Source organism: Armigeres subalbatus, chromosome 3 (genome assembly GCF_024139115.2).
Source record: "Armigeres subalbatus isolate Guangzhou_Male chromosome 3, GZ_Asu_2, whole genome shotgun sequence".
NCBI classification, from domain to species: domain Eukaryota; kingdom Metazoa; phylum Arthropoda; class Insecta; order Diptera; family Culicidae; genus Armigeres; species Armigeres subalbatus.
The window spans coordinates 67,776,872-67,797,469 of NC_085141.1; the positions used below are offsets into that span (position 1 = coordinate 67,776,872).

The 20,598-nt window shown below is 43.3% G+C and overlaps 2 protein-coding genes across 11 annotated transcripts in view; both read right to left on the reverse strand.

Moving 5' to 3' along the window:
• The window catches only part of LOC134221071 (PAX-interacting protein 1-like), a 30,347-nt gene extending 14,106 nt beyond the window's left edge, over positions 1-16,241 (reverse strand). Inside the window, exons 1-2 of one of the 10 annotated variants that reach the window (XM_062700256.1) lie at positions 15,880-16,241; positions 12,889-13,096 (exon numbers count right to left, since the gene is read on the reverse strand). In XM_062700256.1, the coding sequence (XP_062556240.1) occupies positions 12,889-13,092 (204 nt within the window). In that variant the 5' untranslated portion in view covers positions 13,093-13,096; positions 15,880-16,241. Of the gene's footprint in view, positions 1-12,888; positions 13,313-15,308; positions 15,410-15,781; positions 15,801-15,865 lie in introns of those variants that run through there. The other 9 variants (XM_062700258.1, XM_062700257.1, XM_062700252.1 and 6 more) reach the window with 9 other exon arrangements.
• A 3,132-nt stretch (positions 16,242-19,373) lies between these two features.
• On the reverse strand, positions 19,374-20,375 carry LOC134228167 (NADH-ubiquinone oxidoreductase subunit 8). The gene is made up of 3 exons (XM_062709955.1): positions 20,215-20,375; positions 19,700-20,151; positions 19,374-19,634 (listed from the first exon to the last, which is right to left on the reverse strand). Exons 1-3 carry the CDS (start codon positions 20,249-20,251, stop codon positions 19,473-19,475), a joined length of 651 nt encoding a protein of 216 aa, XP_062565939.1. The 5' UTR covers positions 20,252-20,375; the 3' UTR covers positions 19,374-19,472.
• Between the last annotated feature and the right edge of the window lie 223 nt (positions 20,376-20,598).

The following is a 20,598-nucleotide window of genomic DNA, read 5'->3' on the forward strand; positions in this document are numbered from 1 at the left end:
GGCGCTGGCCGAGATACGAGCAACTTTAGGGAAGATCGGGTAACCAACCCCGGTGGGAACTATGGTCGTATGCTGACAGGGAAGGGAGTTTGCTCCTCTCCGGAGGGGCAAATCTTACTGAGCGTCTGTTCTCCATGTCAGGATCGGCTCACAAAAGCGTCTGTTCTCCATGTTAGGGGCAGCTGATCATCGTCCGAGTGCCAGCGAGGGACTCTAAACTAAACTGTGCACATCATGCTGCATCGTGTCAGCATCGAGAAGGCAGCCCCTTCAACGCGATGTAGGTTGCGCAACCCTGGTAAGGTAGCCTACCGAAGATTCTACAGTTACCAAGAAAGGCAGAAGAAGAGCAAACGGATTGATCCAACGGCAACGAATAAAGGACAACGATTCGAAAGTCGGAGCTTGGAACGTGAGAACTTTGAATGAACCCGCACGTGTTGGGCTCCTGGGTCGTAAGTTGCAGAAAGTCGGCGTGGGTGTGGCGTGGCAGCCATCCAGGAAATACAGTGGCCCAGAACTGGAGAACGTGAATTCCGGGCTGTGAATCGCGTAGCGAACACTTCATTCAAGTACTACATCTACGACGGTGACAGAGCAGAACAGAGAGTTGGTTTCATGGTGATCGGAAGCAGATGAAGCGTGTTATCCGGTGAAAGCCAATAAGCTACCGCATTTGTGTGTTGAGAACGAATGGCAAATTCTTCAACTATAGCCTGATCAGCATCTATGCCCCAACGAACGATAAGCCTGATGTCGTGAAGGAAGAGTTCTATGAGAGCCTTGAAAAGACCTACGGAGAGTGCCTAACACACGATGTAAACATTGTCTTCGGGGATGCAAATGCGCAGATCGGACGAGAAAGTTTCTTTCGCCCTGTCATTGGTACGGAAAGCCATCATTTTGCTACCAACAATAATGGTCTGCGACTTGTAACCTTTGCCGCTGTTAGAGGGATGGCAATAACCAGTACCTACTTCGCACGTAAGAATATCTGCAAGCATACCTGGCAACATCCTAGTGGAGACACTTGCTCACAGATAGACCACGTGCTGATCGACGGACGACATTTCTCGGATGTTATAGATGTAAGGTCCTTCAGAGGTCCGAACATCGACTCGCATCACTACCTTGTAGTTGCAAAATTCAGGCGCGACTCTCCAGCGTCACGAATTCACGAAACAACAGAACGATGCGTTTCAATATCCAATGCTTGTCAATTGAAGGAGTTGCTGAACAGTACCACCAGAAGCTGGACGAGCGGATAGGAGATGAAACCGGATCTCCTGACGTCAACAGATTGTCGGAAAATATCCACGAAGCTGTGACTACAACAGCGCAGAAAGTGTTAGGCACTGCACAGCGATGCCAATGAAATGGTTGGTTTGATGAGGAGTGCCAGCGAGTGACGGACGAGAAAATGCTAGTGGCTCGTACCCGTTCCAACAGAGAGCGGTACAGTGTAGCAAAGGCAGAAGAGAAACGAATCCACGGTAGAAAAAAAGGCAACACGAAGAGAGTGTGATGGGGAGCATGGATAGAAACGATATGCGGAGGTTTTACGCAACTAGCAATGGCGCGCAGCATAAGACTGCGCCAGTGCCCGCCATGTGCAATGACCGAGAGGGGAATTTGCTGACAGACAAGACTATGGTGACAGCCAGGTGGAAGGAGCACTTCGAAGATTGTGTATTAAGGAGCCGGATAGACATAGTCGTCGACGGTCAAGCTGTGAAACCACCAACACTGGACGAGGTTAAGAAGGCTGTAAACGAGTTGAAAAACAGTAAAGCTGCTGGGAAGGACGAGATCGCGGTCGAGCCCGGTCGAAAGTGAGCAGCTGCATCAATCAATCCACCACATTATCCAGAAAATATGGGAGGATGAAGAACTGTCTGCCGGCTGGTTGGATGGCCTTATATGCCCAATCTATAAGGCAAGTTTTCGTGAGGGCCGATCAACGACGGATCAGACGTTTAGCCTGCGGATGATTATTCCGGGAGTACAACTTACAGACTCACCATCTGTTCATTGATTTCAAAACAGCGTTCGAGTTAAAAGAAATGAGCTGTGGCAGAGATCAAGTATTCGGATTGCAGACGAAGTGTTAATCTCGTTTGTGACTTAGACAGATTGAAGCAGAATGATGCACTTTCCTATTTATTGTTCAACATTGCACTCGAGGACGCTATTAGGAGATCTGGCGTGCAGATGAACGGCACTATCATCACACGGTCGCATATACTCCTAGGTTTTTTGGACGACATCGACCTCATTGGAATCGATCGCAGAGCAGTAGTGGAGGCTTTTGACCCACTGAAGAGGGAGACGGCGAGGATAGGCTTAACCATTAACTTTGCCAAGACAAAGTACATGGTGGCAGGTAGAGATAGGAGAAGATATAGTGGTGTTGATGCTAGAGGTAGTGCTTGATGAGGATGTGTTTGACGTTTTTGAAGAAATTGTTTACCTTGGAACGCTTGGGACATGTGACAATGACGTTTCCCGTGAAGTGGAAAGACATATTGCTGCTGCGAATAGGGCCTTTTACGGTTTACGTAACTAGCTTGAGTCCTGCAGCATGCAGACGGAAACAAAATTTGCTCTATACAAAACTCTGATTCTACCAGTGGCCCTTTATGGACAAGAAGCGTGGACGTTCAAAGAGGCTGACTGGAGAGCTTTCGGGGGTTTCGAGCGAAAAGTTCTGCGTACAATACTCGGAGGGAAACTAGAAACTGGTGTGTGGCGCAGACGCATGAATCATGAGCTGTAACAAGTATACAAAGAAGAAAATATTGTGAATCGTATAAAATATGGCAGACTTCAGTGGGCGAGTGTCGGAAGAAAGAATAGCGAAACAATATTTAAGAGAGAAGGGGCTGTCCTTATACCACGTGGACAGATTTTGGTCAGTTTCAGATACACCCCTCGATATACTATCCACGTGGTATATGGACAGCCCAGAACCAGATTGGGGTCAGCGACTTCGTGGAAAGCCACGAACACGCTGGCTGCACGCGGTTGAATCGGACCTGGGGACCCTGAACGTTCGGGGAAACTGGAGGAACATCGCCCAAGACCGACGATTATGGAGCTCTAAAATTCGCCAGGCATAGGTGTATCGACGCTGTAACCAACCAGGTACCAAGTAGGTATATATGGAACAGTCAGAGAACTGGAAAAATAACGTCTCGATTGGACTGAGGTGAAAACAAGAAAGCTCTTTATTTCTAGTGTCAAAGTTACATAGATTGAAATCTCTAAAAAATGCTGAATACCTTCGTGTTGTTGATTCCCTTACAATGGAAGTTGGAGTTAGTGTGCCTTCAATGTTTGAATGAATTTGGGCAGTTTCCCGTGTTCTATCCGGAATATTCGGGGGAACATCAGAGGTTTCTAATGCATCAACATAATCTTCAATCTCAATTGATTGATTGACTCGTACTTCGGGAGCTGCCAATTGTTCTATTGGATATACACTAGGACAAGAAAGTAGCAGATCATTTTCTAGATTCTGTTGACTAGATCATCATTGGCGGAGTCAGAGGATGACACCACTCGTCGCAAGCATGCTGTAGTTCACAAAGGCAGCATTTTTACGCCAAGTGATGCTTTATCAAATAACAATAACTAACGCCGCTAGTTGTCATACTTCACTACTAGATTAATGCAAAGAGAACAAAACCAAAAAAACGCTAATTGAAGAACGTTTATTGAACGCATTTATAGACGACAAAATGATTGACATAGTTTTGGCCACGCTTTTACACTGCGTACGCCTATGTGCATCGCTTCGGCAGGTGATTTTGAATCTTCAATATATTTGTTTGGAGTGTATCTATACGTGAACAAAAACGTTTGAAGTGCCTCTTCAATTGCATCACATTCCATTTTTCTTAACGCCCTTTTCAATGTGTCGACGAACCGTTCGGCTTGTCCGTTCGATTGAGGATGAAATGGTGGAATTTTAATAGGGAGAATGACGGCTTTGGCAGGTTTTGTTCTATTATTGGCAGGGGGATTTTTATGTCTGACTATGCTCAAATTTGGCCTAAACATTCTTTGCATATCAAAGAACATTGTGGCCAAATTTCATAAAATTTGGACGACAAAAACTGCCTGCCAATAATAGAACAAAACCTGCCAAAGCCGTCTTTCCCCCTATGTTCTATTCAATTCTTTTCACAAAACTTTGCAAACGAACTTGAATCGAACTGTGTCCCACTGTCAGTCACGATAACATCCGTTAGCTAGTCCAAACCTTGCTATTGACCGTGGCTGTGTAGGAATTGGCCAAGATGAAAGAGTTGTCTTTGTAGGAGACTTGGCTAATACTGTGCAACGGGAGCACCGTCAAACGTAATCTTCTATGTCCGCATCAATTTCCGGCCAAAATACGTAGCTGCATGCTTAGCTTCCATTCGTTTCATTCCAGGATGTCCAGCATGTAGCTGCTTTAGAACTTGTGTACGATGCACATCTGGGATGTGCCACTCTATCCGACAACATGACACAATCTCCTGAACTGTATAACGATTCTTGTCGTGCACGATACGATTTTACATCAGGTGCCATATTGGTTGTTGACCACCCAGTTTTGAAGTACATTTAGAAGTGTTTTATCTTTCATAGTAGCAGCTACAACCGTTTCGTGTGCAATTGGAAGCGATAAAAGTGATTCGGTTTAAAGTATTCTAATGCTGTTCTCCATTCGAGTACTTGTGATAACATATTCTTCTTCAGCTTTCAGCATGCTGATTTATGAGTCTTGATAGAAAATCGGCGTATCCAAAGCTTTCTGTTGATTTCAACATTTGATGAAATTTCGTAAGGGCGAAAATGAGCGCCAATGCTTCTTTCTCGCCTTGACTGTATTTCTTCTCTGTTTGAGAACTTTCAGTAAGAATAATAATATTTTGAAATATTGTACAGTTCGTCATCGAAGATGACGACATGTGTAAGTAATTTTCTAAAATAGTTGAATTAATTTATTGGTTGTTCTAATTTTAACTAATAATGGTTGCATGGATAGCATCACTTACCAAGGTGAATCCTGATCCATGTAATAACGTACCCTGTCCCAACTAACCAAAATCCTTCCTGTGACAACTGTGGAGATGCTGATGTGGAGGTGTTCTCGGTCTCTAGTAGCAACGGACATCACACCAACATTCCTTCCCTTCCCAGATGACCGTAACGACGTGGCCGGCGCCGTTATTGGTCCTTTAATATCTTGAACTCTCAATCTGTGCACATTGAGGTTGGACAGCTAATCCCAAGGCCCAACTATTGGTTCTCTGTGCAATTTTGATTGTTCTGATCAATCACGGAGTAGCAACTACGAATTGTGCGGTCATCAAGCTCAAGCTCAAGCTTGACTGTATTTCTTCTCTGTTTGAGTTATGGTTCTGGAAAAGTGACAAACCACCTAAATTGTGCCATCTGGAAATCGATGTAGCAAAACAGCTCCAGCTCCACTCATGGAAGCATCAGCAGCAACAATAATCTCGAGCCTTGGGTCATAATGTGTGAGTAACAAGTTTAACTGCAAAGTTCGTTTGAATTGGTTGAAAGATTGTTGACAAGTTGTACAGTGTTACAAACGGCATTTATTGGAACGTCCCATAGCTTAAACATTTCAATCCATTCAATACCAAAAAGAGACAATTCTGGTACTGTTGTCACAAAACATCTTCCTTTTTTTACCGTTCCATTTAAACAAACGCTGCACTCTAATTCATGAATAAGTCCAACCTCTTCGCCACTATGTAGCATAATCGGCAGGAGGAGAGAGTTGCACGACGGTTCAACACACGCCAACTGGAAGATGCCACGGTGAAGAACTGGAGACGCGTGCTGCAGATATTCCGGAAAGTGGCAGCGTAGAAGACCAATGGACCGCCATCAAGAATGACTTCATCTCCACCAGCGAGAATAATCTGGGTGAACTGCGCACCCAGAGAAATCAATGAAATACCGATGAGACCTGGAGGAAGATAGAGAAACGAAGAGAAGCCAAATCCGCGATAGAGCGATCAAAAACCAGAGGAGCCAAATTCTTAGATACTCGGCTCTGGAGAAGAAAGTAAAACGCTCATGCCGACGGGACAAGCGAGCGTGGGCAAACTCTCTGGCCGACGAAGGAGAGAGAGCCGCAGCAACCGGGGACAATCGCCTTCTCTTCGATATCTCACGACGCTTTAACGGGTCGAAAATGAATGCAACGATGCTTGTAAAAGACGCGAATGATCAGTTATTGACCAACCCAAATGACCAGCTGAAACGCTGGTTCGAGCACTTCGAACTACTTTTTCAAGTGCAGCTAGGCCACCATCACCTCGGTATGATCTGCCTAGGATCCTGCTAGAGATTCAACCAGCTATCCAAAGCATGAAATCGAATAAAACCCCAGCGGTCGATCGCATATTAGCCGAGATTCTCAAAGCTGAACCCATGACATCCGCTAAACTACTGCATCGTTTATTTCTTAATATCTGGGGCACCACATTTTTTTCGATCGACTGGATGCAAGGTGTCTTAGTGAAGGTGCCAAAAAGTGTTACCTGACTGTATGCGATAACTGGCGAGGCATTATGTTGCTGTGTACCGTTCTTAAAGTTCTATGCAAAGTTATCCTAGCCCGGATTCAGGAGAAGATCGATGCGACTCTCCGGCGGCAGCAGGCCGGACTCCGTGCCGGAAGATCCTGTGTGGATCATATTGTCACTCTCCGTATAATTCTAGAGCAGGTCAACGAGTTCAAAGAGTCCCTTTACTTGGTATTCATTGACTACGAAAAAGCTTTCGACCGTCTCAATCATGAGAATATGTGGGGCGCAAGGAGGTTCCTGAGAAAATCATCGGCCTCATCGAGGCACAGTACGAGGCTTTCTCGTGTAGAGTGCTGCACAATGGGGTCTTGTCCGACCCTATTATTATTATTATTTATTCAGACTAAGGCCGAAGTGGCCTGTGCGGTATATAAGAGTCTTCTCCATTCGGCTCGGTCCATGGCTACACGTCGCCAACCACGCAGTCTACGGAGGGTCCGCAAGTCATCTTCCACCTGATCGATCCACCTTGCCCGCTGCGCACCTCGCCTTCTTGTGCCCGTCGGATCGTTGTCGAGAACCATTTTCACCGGGCTACTGTCCGACATTCTGGCTACGTGCCCGGCCCATCGCAGTCGTCCGATTTTCGCGGTGTGAACGATGGATGGTTCTCCCAACAGCTGATGCAATTCGTGGTTCATTCGCCTCCTCCACGTACCGTCCGCCATCTGCACCCCACCATAGATGGTACGCAGCACTTTCCTTTCGAAAACTCAAGTGCGCGTTGGTCCTCCACGAGCATCGTCCAGGTCTCGTGTCCGTAGAGGACTACCGGTCTAATTAGCGTTTTGTAGATTGTCAGTTTGGTACGGCGGCGAACTCTATTCGATCGGAGCGTCTTGCGGAGTCCAAAGTACGTACGATTTCCAGCCACTATGCGTCTCCGAATTTCTCTGCTGGTGTCATTTTCGGCAGTCACCAGTGAGCCCAAGTACACAAATTCTTCTACCACCTCGATTTCGTCACCACCGATGCAAACTCGCGGTGGGTGGCTCACATTGTCTTCTCTTGAACCTCTTCCTATCATGTACTTCGTCTTCGACGTGTTGATGACTAGTCCGATCCGCTTAGCTTCCCTCTTCAGTCTGATGTAGGCTTCCTCCATCTTCTCAAAGTTACGTGCCATAATATCTATGTCGTCGGCGAAGCCAAATAGCTGGACGGACTTATTGAAAATTGTACCACTCGTGTTAATCCCTGCTCTTCGTATTACACCTTCCAAAGCGATGTTGAATAGCAAACACGAAAGACCATCACCTTGCCGCAACCCTCTGCGGGTTTCGAAGGGACTCGAGCATGCCCCTGAAACTCGAACTACGCACATCACCCGATCCATCGTCGCTTTGATCAACCGTGTCAGTTTATCCGGAAAACCGTGTTCGTGCATTAGCTGCCATAGCTGGTCCCGATCGATTGTATCATATGCGGCTTTGAAGTCGATGAATAGATGATGTGGGCACGTTGTATTCGCGGCATTTCTGCAGTACTTGGCGAATGGCAAACACCTGGTCCGTGGTGGAGCGTTCGCCCATAAAACCCGCCTGGTACTGCCCCACGAACTCCCTTGCAGTTGGTGCTAGTCGACGGCATAAAATTTGGGAGAGTACCTTGTAGGCGGCGTTCAGCAATGTGATTGCGCGGTAGTTGCTACAATCCAGCTTAACGCCCTTTTTGTAGATGGGACACACGACACCTTCCATCCACTCCTGCGGCAAAACTTCCGCCTCCCAAATCTTGGTAATGACCCAGTGCAGCGCTCCCAGTGCCTCACCACCGTGTTTAAATAGCTCTCCTGGTAGTTGGTCAACCCCAGGGGCTTTGTTGTTCTTCAGCCGGCCAATCTCCTCCTGGATTTCCTGGAGATCCGGAGCCGGTAGAATTATGTCCTGCGCGCGTTCTCCCAGGTCCATCAGGTGTTCTTCGTAGTGCTGCCGCCACCTTTGGATCACCTCACGCTCGTTCGTAAGAAGGTTCCCGTTTATGTCCTTACACATATCAGGCTGTGGCACGTGGCCCTTGCGTGAACGGTTTAACTTCTCATAGAACTTTCGTGTGTTATTAGCGCGGTACAGTTGCTCCGTTTCTTCACGGTCTCGATCTTCCTGCTGGCGCTTTTTCCTCCGGAAAATCGAGTTTTGTCTGTTCCGCGCCTGTTTATATCGTGCCTCGTTCGCTCTCGTGTGGTGTTGCAGCAATCTCGCCCATGCTGCATTCTTCTCTTCCACTAACTGCTCACATTCGCCGTCATACCAGTCGTTTCTCTGATCCGGGGGCACCGTGCCAAGTGCAGCGGTTGCGGTGCTACCAATGGCGGATCGAATATCTCTCCAGCCATCTTCAAGAGATGCTGCGCCTAGCTGCTCTTCCGTTGGAAGTGCCACTTCCAGCTGCTGCGCGTATTCTTGGGCTAGTCTACCGTCTTGTAGCCGCCCAATGTTAAGCCGCGGCGTCCGACTTCGACGCGTGTTGTACACCGTCGAGAGTTTTGAGCGCAGGCATACTGCAACGAGGTAGTGGTCGGATTCAATATTCGCACTGCGGTAAGTGCGGACGTTCGTGATGTCGGAGAAGAATTTACCGTCGATTAGAACGTGGTCGATTTGGTTTTCCGTTTCTTGGTTAGGTGATCTCCATGTGGCCTTGTGGATATTTTTACGGGGAAAGAAGGTGCTTCGAACTACCATTCCGCGGGAGGCTGCGAAGTTTATGCATCGTTGGCCGTTGTCATTCGATACGGTGTGCAGACTATCCGGTCCGATGACCGGTCTATACATTTCCTCCCTTCCTACCTGTGCGTTCATGTCACCGATGACGATTTTAACGTCCCGCAGTGGGCATCCATCGTATATCTGCTCCAGCTGTGCGTAGAACGCTTCTTTCTCGTCGTCGGGTCTCCCTTCGTGTGGGCAGTGCACGTTGATGATGCTATAGTTGAAGAAACGGCCTTTAATCCTCAGCTTGCACATCCTTGCGTTGATTGGCTGCCACCCAATCACGCGTTGGCGCATCTTACCCAGCACTATGAAGCCGGTTCCCAGCTCGTTGGTGGTGCCACAGCTTTGGTAGAAGGTAGCCGCTCGATGCCCGCTTTTCCACACTTTCTGTCCTGTCCAGCAAATCTCCTGCAGCGCCACGACGTCGAAGTTGCGGGATGTAATTCATCGTAGATCATCCTGTCGCAACCTGCGAAACCTAGCGACTTGCAATTCCATGTTCCAAGCTTCCAATCGTGATCCTGTATTCGTCGCCTAGGTCTTTGCCGATTATATCGAGTCGCATTATCTCTTATATTGTTCGTAATGATTGGTTTTCTAGGCGGCTTATTGGGCCTGCGCAAACCTCCTGTCTCGTCGGAGGGCCGTCGTGTCAGGGCTGTTTAGCGTCCCACCTAACACCAGGACTTGGGCTTGTGCGCTTTGAGCGGCACACGGTCGCTTTGGTGGAGCCTACTTGCGGATACATGCAGCTTTTTATAGAGGTTTAACAGGGCCCACTGTCAAACCCCACCACATCCTAGGCAAGCCCCACAACTCGCAGATGGCCTGGGGAGGGATCGTCAAGCCCTTGGACATAGTCCCTGCTGCCCTATCCGGGTCGTAACTGGTGGGAGACAAGGATGTATTCTATCACCGTTACTGTTCCTCATCGTAATCGACGAGATTCTGGTAGATGCGATTGACCGTGAACCAAACCGCGGGCTGCTATGGCATCCTATAACCATGGGACACTTACCTAAACGACTTCGACGTTGCGCTCCTCGCTCAACGGCGCTCTGATATGCAGAGTAAGCTCAACGACCTTGCCGAGCGCTCGTCATCGGCAGGTTCAGTCATCAATGTCAACAAAATCAAATCGTTGGATGTAAACACGGTGACCCCTTCCAGTTTCACAGTAGCTGGGCAATCAGTGGAGAATGTTGAAAGCTTCCAATATATTGGTAGCCAAATGGCGTCAGCCGGCGGTGCCAAGATCGACATAGGCGCACGGATCAAGAAAACAAAGGGCTATCTTTGCGAGTTTAAGAAATATCTGGAAAAACAGGCAGATAAGTGAACGCACCGAAATACGAATTTTCAACTCTATCGTGAAATCTGTGCTGTTATACGCTAGCGAAACATGGTGTGTGGAGAACACTCAACGACTGCAGGTGTTCATCTACAGATGCCTGCGGTATATAATTCGGGTCTCCTGAAAATTCCGTATAACTTTTCGTTATAATTTCTAAGTAAAACTTTGTATGGAAAATCTGAAGGATTTCCCGTAGATATCCAAAGAATTTCCGTTGAAGTAGAATTTTTGAACAGAGAAGGTTCGTTTGGCAAAAAAAAATTGGTCGAATGCCGCAAGTCCGATAGTTGTTTGACTGAATAACCCATTTGCCTGAAGCCCATCAAGGCTTAAGTTGTTTGGCCGTAACAGTATCTCAAAAAATAACTAAAGTAAAATTTATTTGGGTCGAACAGTTCCTTTAGCTGAAAAAATTGGTTGGCCGAATTTCTCGATTGGTCGAAAATGCTCTTTGGCCGAAATGGTCGTTTGAAAGAAATGGCCGTTTGGCGGGAAAGGATATTACTAGATTGCTTTGAGAATAGGTCGTATGTGCAAAAGAGAGGCTCTCATTATCCCCGTTCTCTTTCGCTAATAGATAGGCTGGTTATACATTTTTTGCTACTTTTTCACTTCAGTACGCTAGTTAAAGCCATTTTCTTCAGATATCTGCCAAGAAGTCCGAAGTAAACTTTAGAATATGTTGTAATAATCGAGAGAGAAGGGATGCCAAGAGAGACTCTCTTTTGCACATACGACCTATTCTGAAAGCACTCTATTAGGCCTAAAATGTCGTTCGGATGAATTCTCGGGTACTTATTCAAAAGGACGTATGTGATTTTGTAAACAAAAATTCAAACGTCTATTTGTCCGATCTGATGGCACTCCCACGCAAACCAACACCACTAACAGGTAGCCGAAGCCTCCCCCTATCTGTCTATGGTGATGGTTTGCGTGGGAGGGCAATCACATCGGACAAATCGTCGTCTGAAACTTTGTTTACAAAATCACATACGTCCTTTTGAATAAGTACCCGAGAATTGGTCAATTTACCACAAAAAAGTCGTTCAGCCGGATAGGTAATTTGGCAGAAAATGCCGTTTGGCCAAAATGATGAAAGCACATTTGCGGATCAAATGTTTTTTTTTTGCCGAATAACCATTTCTACCAAACAACATTTTTGGGAAAATTATGAAGCTCCTTTAGTGGAATGTCTTCACCTCTTACAAGACAAGTTTAGTACTATTTCTACCACGTTGTGATCTTACAGATACGTATTTCGACTCCAACTGTAAAGCCATCTTCAATGTCTCTAATAATGTAACTTGACTCGACTCGGAGTTAAATGGAATAGTACAAAACTTGTCTAATGATAGTAACATTTTTGGCCAAAAGATCTACTCGGTCTAACGACTTTTTCGGCCAAACTATATTTTCAATCAAATGACCTGTTGAGGCAAACAACTTTTTCGCCTATTTTATCAGTTCGACCGAAAATCCCTTTTGTCTGTATGTCGCTTTCGGTCAAATGACATTTTCGATCAAACCATTTCCGACCTAATAGAGAATTTGGCTAGATGCCTTTCGGTGCAACGTGTTATTCGGCCAAGTGGCACTCGAAAAAATGGCTTTTCGTTGAATGACTTGGTCAAAAGACGGGAAGGGTCATTTTTGTCAAACGACCCAGTAGGCCAAATCCATCTCGCTGGAAATGTCATTTAGCCGAATATATGCCCGATTGAAAATGTCGTTCGGCCGAACTGGTCATTTGGTCGAACAAGTCGTATGTGTGCAAATTCTCAAATTTACTACCATATAAATCTCACTAATTTTTATGGTAGGTATTGTAATCTTGTTCAATGTTTTACAAAATTAGTCCTCCATAAGGCGAAGTACAAGTTTTTATTGGCATTATTAATTACTAATAATGTAACTATTAACATTATTTTTAGAGCTCATTTAGTAATATGTCTTCACTTGCAATAAGAAGAGCTAATAATGTTCCACTACTTTGTAACATTACGTATTTCAACCTCAACGACTGTGCTGTTTTCAGTATATCTTGACTTGACTTGGTATCGTACAATATTTGTATCGTATTCTTCGGAGTAGCACTTTGTTGAGATTCCTGTGAAGCTAATCTTCTTTATATGGATTCCAGTACTAATGATGTACCATAATATGCAAAAATCTGTCATTTTGGCGTACAAGACTAATGAATACTAACCTTCGAATCTAATGTTCCGGTAATGAAGCACTTGACACCTTTGAATAGATCGTCACGTATTTTGAGATTTTCCAGGGCGCTGACAGCTGTGGCTGATCCTAGGGCCGCCGCCGTCGCCGCTGCTGTTTCTGCTGCCGAAGTTATTCCAGCGGAAGCGCTAGCCACAGATTCGTTCGCCGATCCACTCTCATCGTTCACACTCATCGTCCTGGAAAGTGTGGCGATACTCGTAATGGGACAATAATGACAACTGACGGGATAACCCTGTTTTCACGGACAACAATCCATTGCGACAATAATCATCGACGAGCACTTTCATTACTCTGTTTCTTCACCTGCACTGTTGTACTACGAACTAAAACATTCAATCTAGAAAAGCTCATAAACATTATTCCAGTTGGTGGTTGGTCGAAAGAGTTTCAAACTAAAATTCAACAAAAGTAGCTTAAATTATTGAGATATTTAAAATAATGTAATAAATGAACCAACTAGAAAACAAAAAATAAAAATTGAGCTGATGATTCTAACCTAATGAAAAATTTCGGGAATTTATTTCCCATCTTCCTCTTTAATGGCTCTATATTCCAACTGAACCTTGACCTGATTCTCAAGTAATCTTTAGCAATTTCTAAGTTATTAATTGAAAGCTTGTCTTTGCCTGCCGTTGGATTAGTATGTATCTTGTGTGGCAATTACATACTATGGATACACTATGCCCAGGGACTCGAGAATGTTTCCCAACCGAAAACATTCTAGACCGGACTGAGAAGCAAACTAGCCCTCTCCGGAATGACAATCCTACGCCTTTGCCCGCAAGGCTAACTTGTGACCAAGACTATATTTTAGAACAAATGTACAGCGAGACGTTCTTATGGAAGAAAAAATCTACTTGAGTATTTCCTTGAGTATATTCTTAGAAGAGGGATGGAAATTTTAATAAGAATGTTTTGTCTTTATTCTCACGTGAGATGTTATCTAACGGATCACCAGAATCCTTGACGTAAATTCTGAGAAACAATATAAAACATATTGTGTCTTGTGCAAAATATCATTATTTATAATTTGATATATTTGAAAATTGCATCGGTTGCATTTTATGCTGTAGATGAATGTATACTGTTATCGATATTAGTGCTGTCCAATGAGCAGCTCGAAGTTGTTGCCGTCCTGCTCGTTCTTTTTTTCAACAAATAAACATGAGCAGGACGGGAAAGAAACTTCCAGCTACTTCAAGCTCATATTAGACAGCACTAATTGCATGAGAAAATCATAGAAAATTCAGAATATGTTGCAGTCTTGTTTTAATGTCACTTTTATCATAAATGTGTCAAGCTTCTTTTTAAAATAAGTTTTATTGTGTATGTTTTCTAAATTTCTTGTTTGCAATATTATTGAGTATGATAATTTGTTAATTAATAATGTTTATCAGGCTAAGGAAAATTGGTTTTAAATGCGGCCAGTAGTGATATTTGCATTCTTACTTCCCTGCTTTTTTTTTTTTTTTGTTTCTTTATTAAGGAGACTTTCAGCCCGAGGCTGGCTCGTCTCCGAGGTACTTCCCTGCTTTTTTTCGTACAAGAAAGTACCAGAAGACGGACAACTCTAAAAATTTCACTCCAAAAGCGTAAATTGTATAGAAGGCTGGGAGACCCATAGGGTTATGCATACACCAATCAACTCTGCTCGACAAACGTAGCAAACGTCTATATGCCGTGTCCGTGTGTATGTGTGCGTGCACAAAATCTAAAAAACAAACCAACAAATGTATTGGCTGAATGCAAGCAAGGCATTAACACTATAGGTGAATTAGTTTTTTATGAAAGATTTAGAGACCTTCAATAGTCTATTCGGTGAATACTCAGGTCTACCAAACCGATGGCGAATTTAATTCTCGAGCCGGACAAGGGAATCATTTGGGGCAATAGCAATATTGTGTATATTTGTGTCGTTTGTATCGACATTCCCAATAATCAATAGAAGAAAAAATAGGTCTGCGGAAGCCTAGATAAGGGAGAATATACAGAACACCATACTCAATAGGTTACAATTACAAACAATTTGAAAAATACAATTTACAACCCAATAATTGAAGGGTCTCCAGTAGCCTTGCAAGCAAAGGCGTAGGATTGCCAATCCGGAGATGGCGAGTTCGATTCTCGGTCCGGTCAAGGGTAGTTTCGGGTGGGAAACATTATCGATATCCTTGGCATAGTGTATCCATTGTACTTGCCACACAAAATACATACTCACGCAATGGCGGGCATAGAAAGGCTTTCAATTAATAACTGAGGAAAAGCTAATAGAATACTAAATTGCAAAGCAGGCCAAGTTCCAGTTGGAATCTAGAGCCATTGAAGAAGAAGAAGAATTGAAGGAAACCCAATAATTGAAGGCAAAATATTCTTTCACTAGCTTCTTACTCGTATACTAAATTGATTACGACTTTTCTAAATAATTTTCTGAAGTAATCCATAAGTTTCACAAAGGCTTTGCAAGCATTATCCTCAAATTTTTGGAAAAACGAGATGAGATCTAAATCAAATCTAGATTGCTTTGAGAATAGGTCGTATGTGCAAACGAGAGATTCTCTTTGATCACGCTCTCTTTCGCTAATATATCGGCTAGTTTTGCATGTTTTGCTACATTTCCACTTCAGCATGATAGATAAAGCTATTGTCTTTGGATATCTACCAAGAAATTCGAAGTAAACTTTTGTATAGTTTCGTAATAATCGAAAGAGAATAGATCCAAAGAGAGACTCTCTTTTGCACATACGACCTATTTTCAAAGCACTCTAGAAATGTTCACTTATTGTCCAAAATCTGTTCTTACTCCCTTACAATGTGCGTCTAAAATGACAAAAAATTATCACTCATTGCTATTAAAATTTTACTTCTTATGAGCCAACCAGTACTGGATCTTCCGACAGTGTCCGTCTTCCGCCGTCACGGCAGAAGAAAGAACCGTAAGAACTTACTCACGCAAGCGTACCTATGTTGTGTATACAAACTGCGACTACTTCTTCGGGAAAACTACCCACACACCGAAACCATAGCCCGCGGCAGCCGTCCCTAAACGGAAGGGGGCAGAGGCGAAAGCGAAAAGAATCAATCCTTCGTAGCAGAACTTTTGAGCACTTTTGTAAACATCTTTACGGAAGGACACGCAACGTGAACAGAATTATTTTGGTTTTTACTGATTCGCGGCACTCGGTTGCACAGTCGATGACAATTTTCACTGGAAAACGATCACTTTTTCACCGATTTTCGGGATTAAATGCACCGACTTGGAAATGCTGGAAGAAAATCTTGACGCAGTTCGATTTTTTGCTTTACCGGTGCAAATGTGTGCGTGAAATGTGGTGCGATGTTTTTTTGGCAGTCAGCAAATTTTTTGACAGTTTGCAGGCTTACAGGGTGACCATCCGATGAGAACTGAAGTACATATAGGATTTTGGTAACGAGTACATAAGATACACAGTATCTTCCCGCTTAAGACCACCTTAAGGCTACCTTTAAGGACACTCCTTTGGTATACTTGTACCATGGTACAAGAGAATAAGAAAATTATTCCAAGACTATCTTTAATACAGACAATAATTGGTATGGTACTCATTTCAAGATTCTTGTACCATGCTACTTGTACCACCAGTGTGTAATTAGTATTTTGGTCCCCGTGCATTTTAAATGGGGACGGGATTTTGAGGACCGAGGACCGAACCTCACTAATCCGACGACTCGTCCGGATCTCGCTAATTCGGAATTTTGCGGATTCAAAAGTATCAACATCAATTTAAACACATTATGCTGTCAGTTTTCAATTTTGTGCTGGATTTGACAGTCGAGTGCCTAATTCTTATTTTTACTTGGATTCGTCAATACTCTGCTGAAGCACATATGAAAAGATTGAAACAAGTTCGTTAATCATTGGGTATTTTATTCAATTACTATAACTTTTACATATATTTAAGGTCACTCCTGACGGAATCCAAGTTTCAAAGTGCTCGCGTTTTCGGGGGCACACCACTCGATACGGAAGCAACGCACAACTGTCACTTTTACGCAGCAAAACTAAATCAACAAAAATGACAATTGTGCGTTGCTTTCGTATCGAGTGGTGTGCCCCCGAAAACGTGAGCACTTTGAAACTTGGATTCCATCAGGAGTGACCTTAAGCAATAGCAATAAGAGGCCATGTCCAGCTGCCTGGGTCGATTCCCGGACCAGCTAGGAAATTTTCTGGTTGTAAATTTTCTCGACTTCCCTGTCGACTACCGCAATAATAGGACGCAGTTAATTGTCTATCGTTGCGATATTTTTTGAAGGTCAGTCCTATTGTTAAGCCCCAAACGCAATACAACGGAACGGCGACGGAAACGGAAAATTTGACAGTTAGCCCATATCTTTTCTGTCAAATTTTCCGTTTCCGTCACCGTTCCGTTGTACTCCGTTTGGAGCTTTACGGTATTGCCTATATGTATTTCTTATGGAGAGCGAAACCATAACAATAGGCACTACCGCAATACAGTATCCCCCGCTTATCCGGACCTCGCTAGTCCGACGACTCGTTAGTCCGGATCTCACTAATTCGGAATTTTCCGGATTAAAAAGTATCAACACCCATTTAAACACATTATGCTGTCAGTTTTCAAATTTGTGCTGTGATTTTGTTTTGGTTCGTTTTTATGGATTTGACAGTCGGATTAACAAGAGAAACCCCGATAGTCCGGCCATACATTTGTCGGATCAACGGGGGTATACTGTAATAGATTCAAAGGACAAATTTTTAAATGAAAAATGTTTGTTTTCCATCATTTTGAACAGAATTTTGTCAAACAAAAGTGTCTAGTGGTTGATTCGAAGAGTTTTAACGGATCCATAATTGTTTTTGATGATATTGTATCCAGGATGGACTTGTCGGGTTTTCTTTTTAATTAATTTTCATTAATTAAATAAATAATACTATCATTTCTCATAGCCATTTTATTTTTATTTTTTAATTTCTTTTTTTTATAACACTTTTCTGACGTCTGTTTTCATCATCGTTTGTTAGTCATAAAACTGAGGGCTTTGCCTCCAACGCTTGCTGAAGTACGCCGGCGGATCATTCTCTGAGCTCTTCACTCAACCATCATATTTTGCTCTTTCTCTATCAGACTTTATCAACTCGAAGCTTAGAGAATGTTCGAGCACTAGCAAGGCTATCTGTTTTTAGCTGACATTCTAATAAATTGTCAAACATATTTAAAATGTAAGGGTAATATCAGCAGTGATTCAAATCGTTCGGGGCTATCAGTTTGAATATGAATCTGAAACATTCATTTTCCCAGCAGCTGTTCTAGATTCATTTTTTATACAAGTCAAATGTCAAAAAAATAAAGCTGGTATAACGCTCCGTTCTATTTTCTGCAGATTTGGACCACGATTGAATCACGAGATTCAAATATTTTCCAATTGTTTTGATGTATGAATGCGTCATTTTATCTACGGATCAATCCACTTTGCAAGTACGGCGCCTTTCTTGGCGTCAACATGATGATTTCATTTAATTGAAAATTTGAAAAACATGAATAGAACACTGCTGGGGAAACCATCGAGTTTGTTCTATTCGGCTCCAGATTCAAACTAGAATAGTGGTCGAAAATTTGGAATGAAACTGAATCACTCCTGATTTCACTCTAACACCCTATATTTTCAACTAGTATTCTACTAATATCACTGAATAAAATCATTTTATTATCGAATTAACTATTCTATTTCCTACAGGGATAAGAGAATCATCGTGTAAGTCTCATGATTTAAGAACACAAAAATAATAACGTAGCTTAAAAACCTTACCATTAACAACTGTAGCAGTACTAAATAAAAACCAGCAATGTCTCAGTGAGGAACGTAATGCCAGCGAAGAAGAAAAGAAAAATTTACCTTGGAAGAAAAATGTGTAATTCTAATTTATTATTTATATCGTCATTGAGTATGAATCACGACTAACCGATTTTGACGTAGAATTACGTCATTCGGTAAGATAGGGGGGGGGGGGTCATTCCAAAGTTTCAGATTTGGGACCGTCACGAAAAGAGGTCAGGAAGTACGAGTCAGCAGTTTAAAAACGTATTCTGGATATTTTGGTATGAGTCGATCAAAAAACTCTCTAAGATTCTTTACAACTATTGTAAACAATTGATTAATGCATTTTAACTATTGAAAAATTCAATTTCGCCAGCCTATGTTGAAATTGCACTTCAACAGTATATTGCCTACATTTTGGCTATTATAGCCATACTGCATGAACATGCATAAAATGTTGATGATCAAATTTTGCATCCACTATCGCACTATACGCAATTCTACGTTCAATTTGCGGTCGTATATTTGATACAACCCTCCACTTTTTTCATACCATGACTTCTCAGCAAAGATGGCTAGAAGTTTCTGCTTGCCATCTTTGTTTGCAGCAATAGTTAGACAGAAATGAAAGCTGAGACATCTAGTTTCAAAACCATTTTAATTCATATTTGTTATATTGAATTGCATTTACTAATAACATTTGTAACTGTACGAATGTAGTGTACATAGCCAAACCTATCAACGGTACAAATAGTCAGCATTGATGTTCGACGCGATTTCGGACTCCCATTTATCGCCATTACACAGCAACTTTTCTTTGTTGTACAGAAGTTCCTCGTGAGTTTCGGTTGAAAACTCGAAATTCGGACCCTCCACTATGGCATCGACTGGACACGCTTCCTGAAAATTTAGAAACCGGTATGAGTTTTAGTCGATATGCCGCTTGATCTACAATTATTTCTTACTTGACAGAATCCACAGTAGATACACTTGGTCATGTCAATATCGTAACGGGTGGTCCTCCGACTTCCATCGGCACGTTCTTCAGCCTCAATGGTAATCGCCTGCGCCGGGCAAATCGCTTCGCATAGTTTACAGGCAATGCACCGTTCCTCACCGCTCGGATAACGACGCAACGCATGCTCCCCGCGGAAACGAGGACTCAGCGGTCCTTTCTCGAACGGATAGTTAATGGTGGCCGGTTCCTTGAAGATCTGGCCCAATGTAACGGCAGCACCACGGAACAGTTCGGTCCAGAAAATGGTCTGCGCGGCACGGTCCGTAATATCGCTCATCTCCATGCTAGGCTCAGCGTTGTTGACGTAATAGTATTCTTGTGGTTTTATGGTGGTTGCCTTAGCGGCACTGGTGTAGGAGCGGCCGGCCATCGGCATGCCCGGACGGACTATCCGGCTGCCTGCGTGAGAAAATTCACATTTAAACTTGCATCGAAAAACAAATGAGAGAAACAAGTACTTACTCTGTTTGGCCAGGGAGAAAATTTTTACGACCGACATGTCGATGCGGCGAACTGCGCAGCGGAAAATGGAAGAAATTCGGATTTTTCCGATAATTCGTACCACCAGCAACTTTTTCCTGACCAAAATCGTAATGAATTTGACAGATTTGTTTGTTATTACGTAAGTTTGGTAGCGTTCTTAGCAATCATTAATGGATTGGTAACCAATGATAACATCGCGCGCATGAGTTTTCAAAGTGTCAGGTTGAAGTTCTGAGTTACATAGAACAGGTAGTGATTGAACGAGCACTGAGCTTGTTTTAAATGTTCAAAATACTTGCAATTTGCAACGTAGCAAACATTCTGCAAAATTGATATTTCCTATTCAGAAGTATAATATGATAT

Coding starts and splice junctions, on each gene's coding strand:
- LOC134228167 (XM_062709955.1), bottom strand. CDS start 20,251: ATGTCGGTCGTAAAAATTTTCTCCCTGGCCAAACAGA. Junction 20,152..20,214: donor TTTCTCCCTGGCCAAACAGA/GTAAGTACTTGT, acceptor TTTCTCACGCAG/GCAGCCGGATAGTCCGTCCG. Junction 19,635..19,699: donor TCTACTGTGGATTCTGTCAA/GTAAGAAATAAT, acceptor CTAAATTTTCAG/GAAGCGTGTCCAGTCGATGC.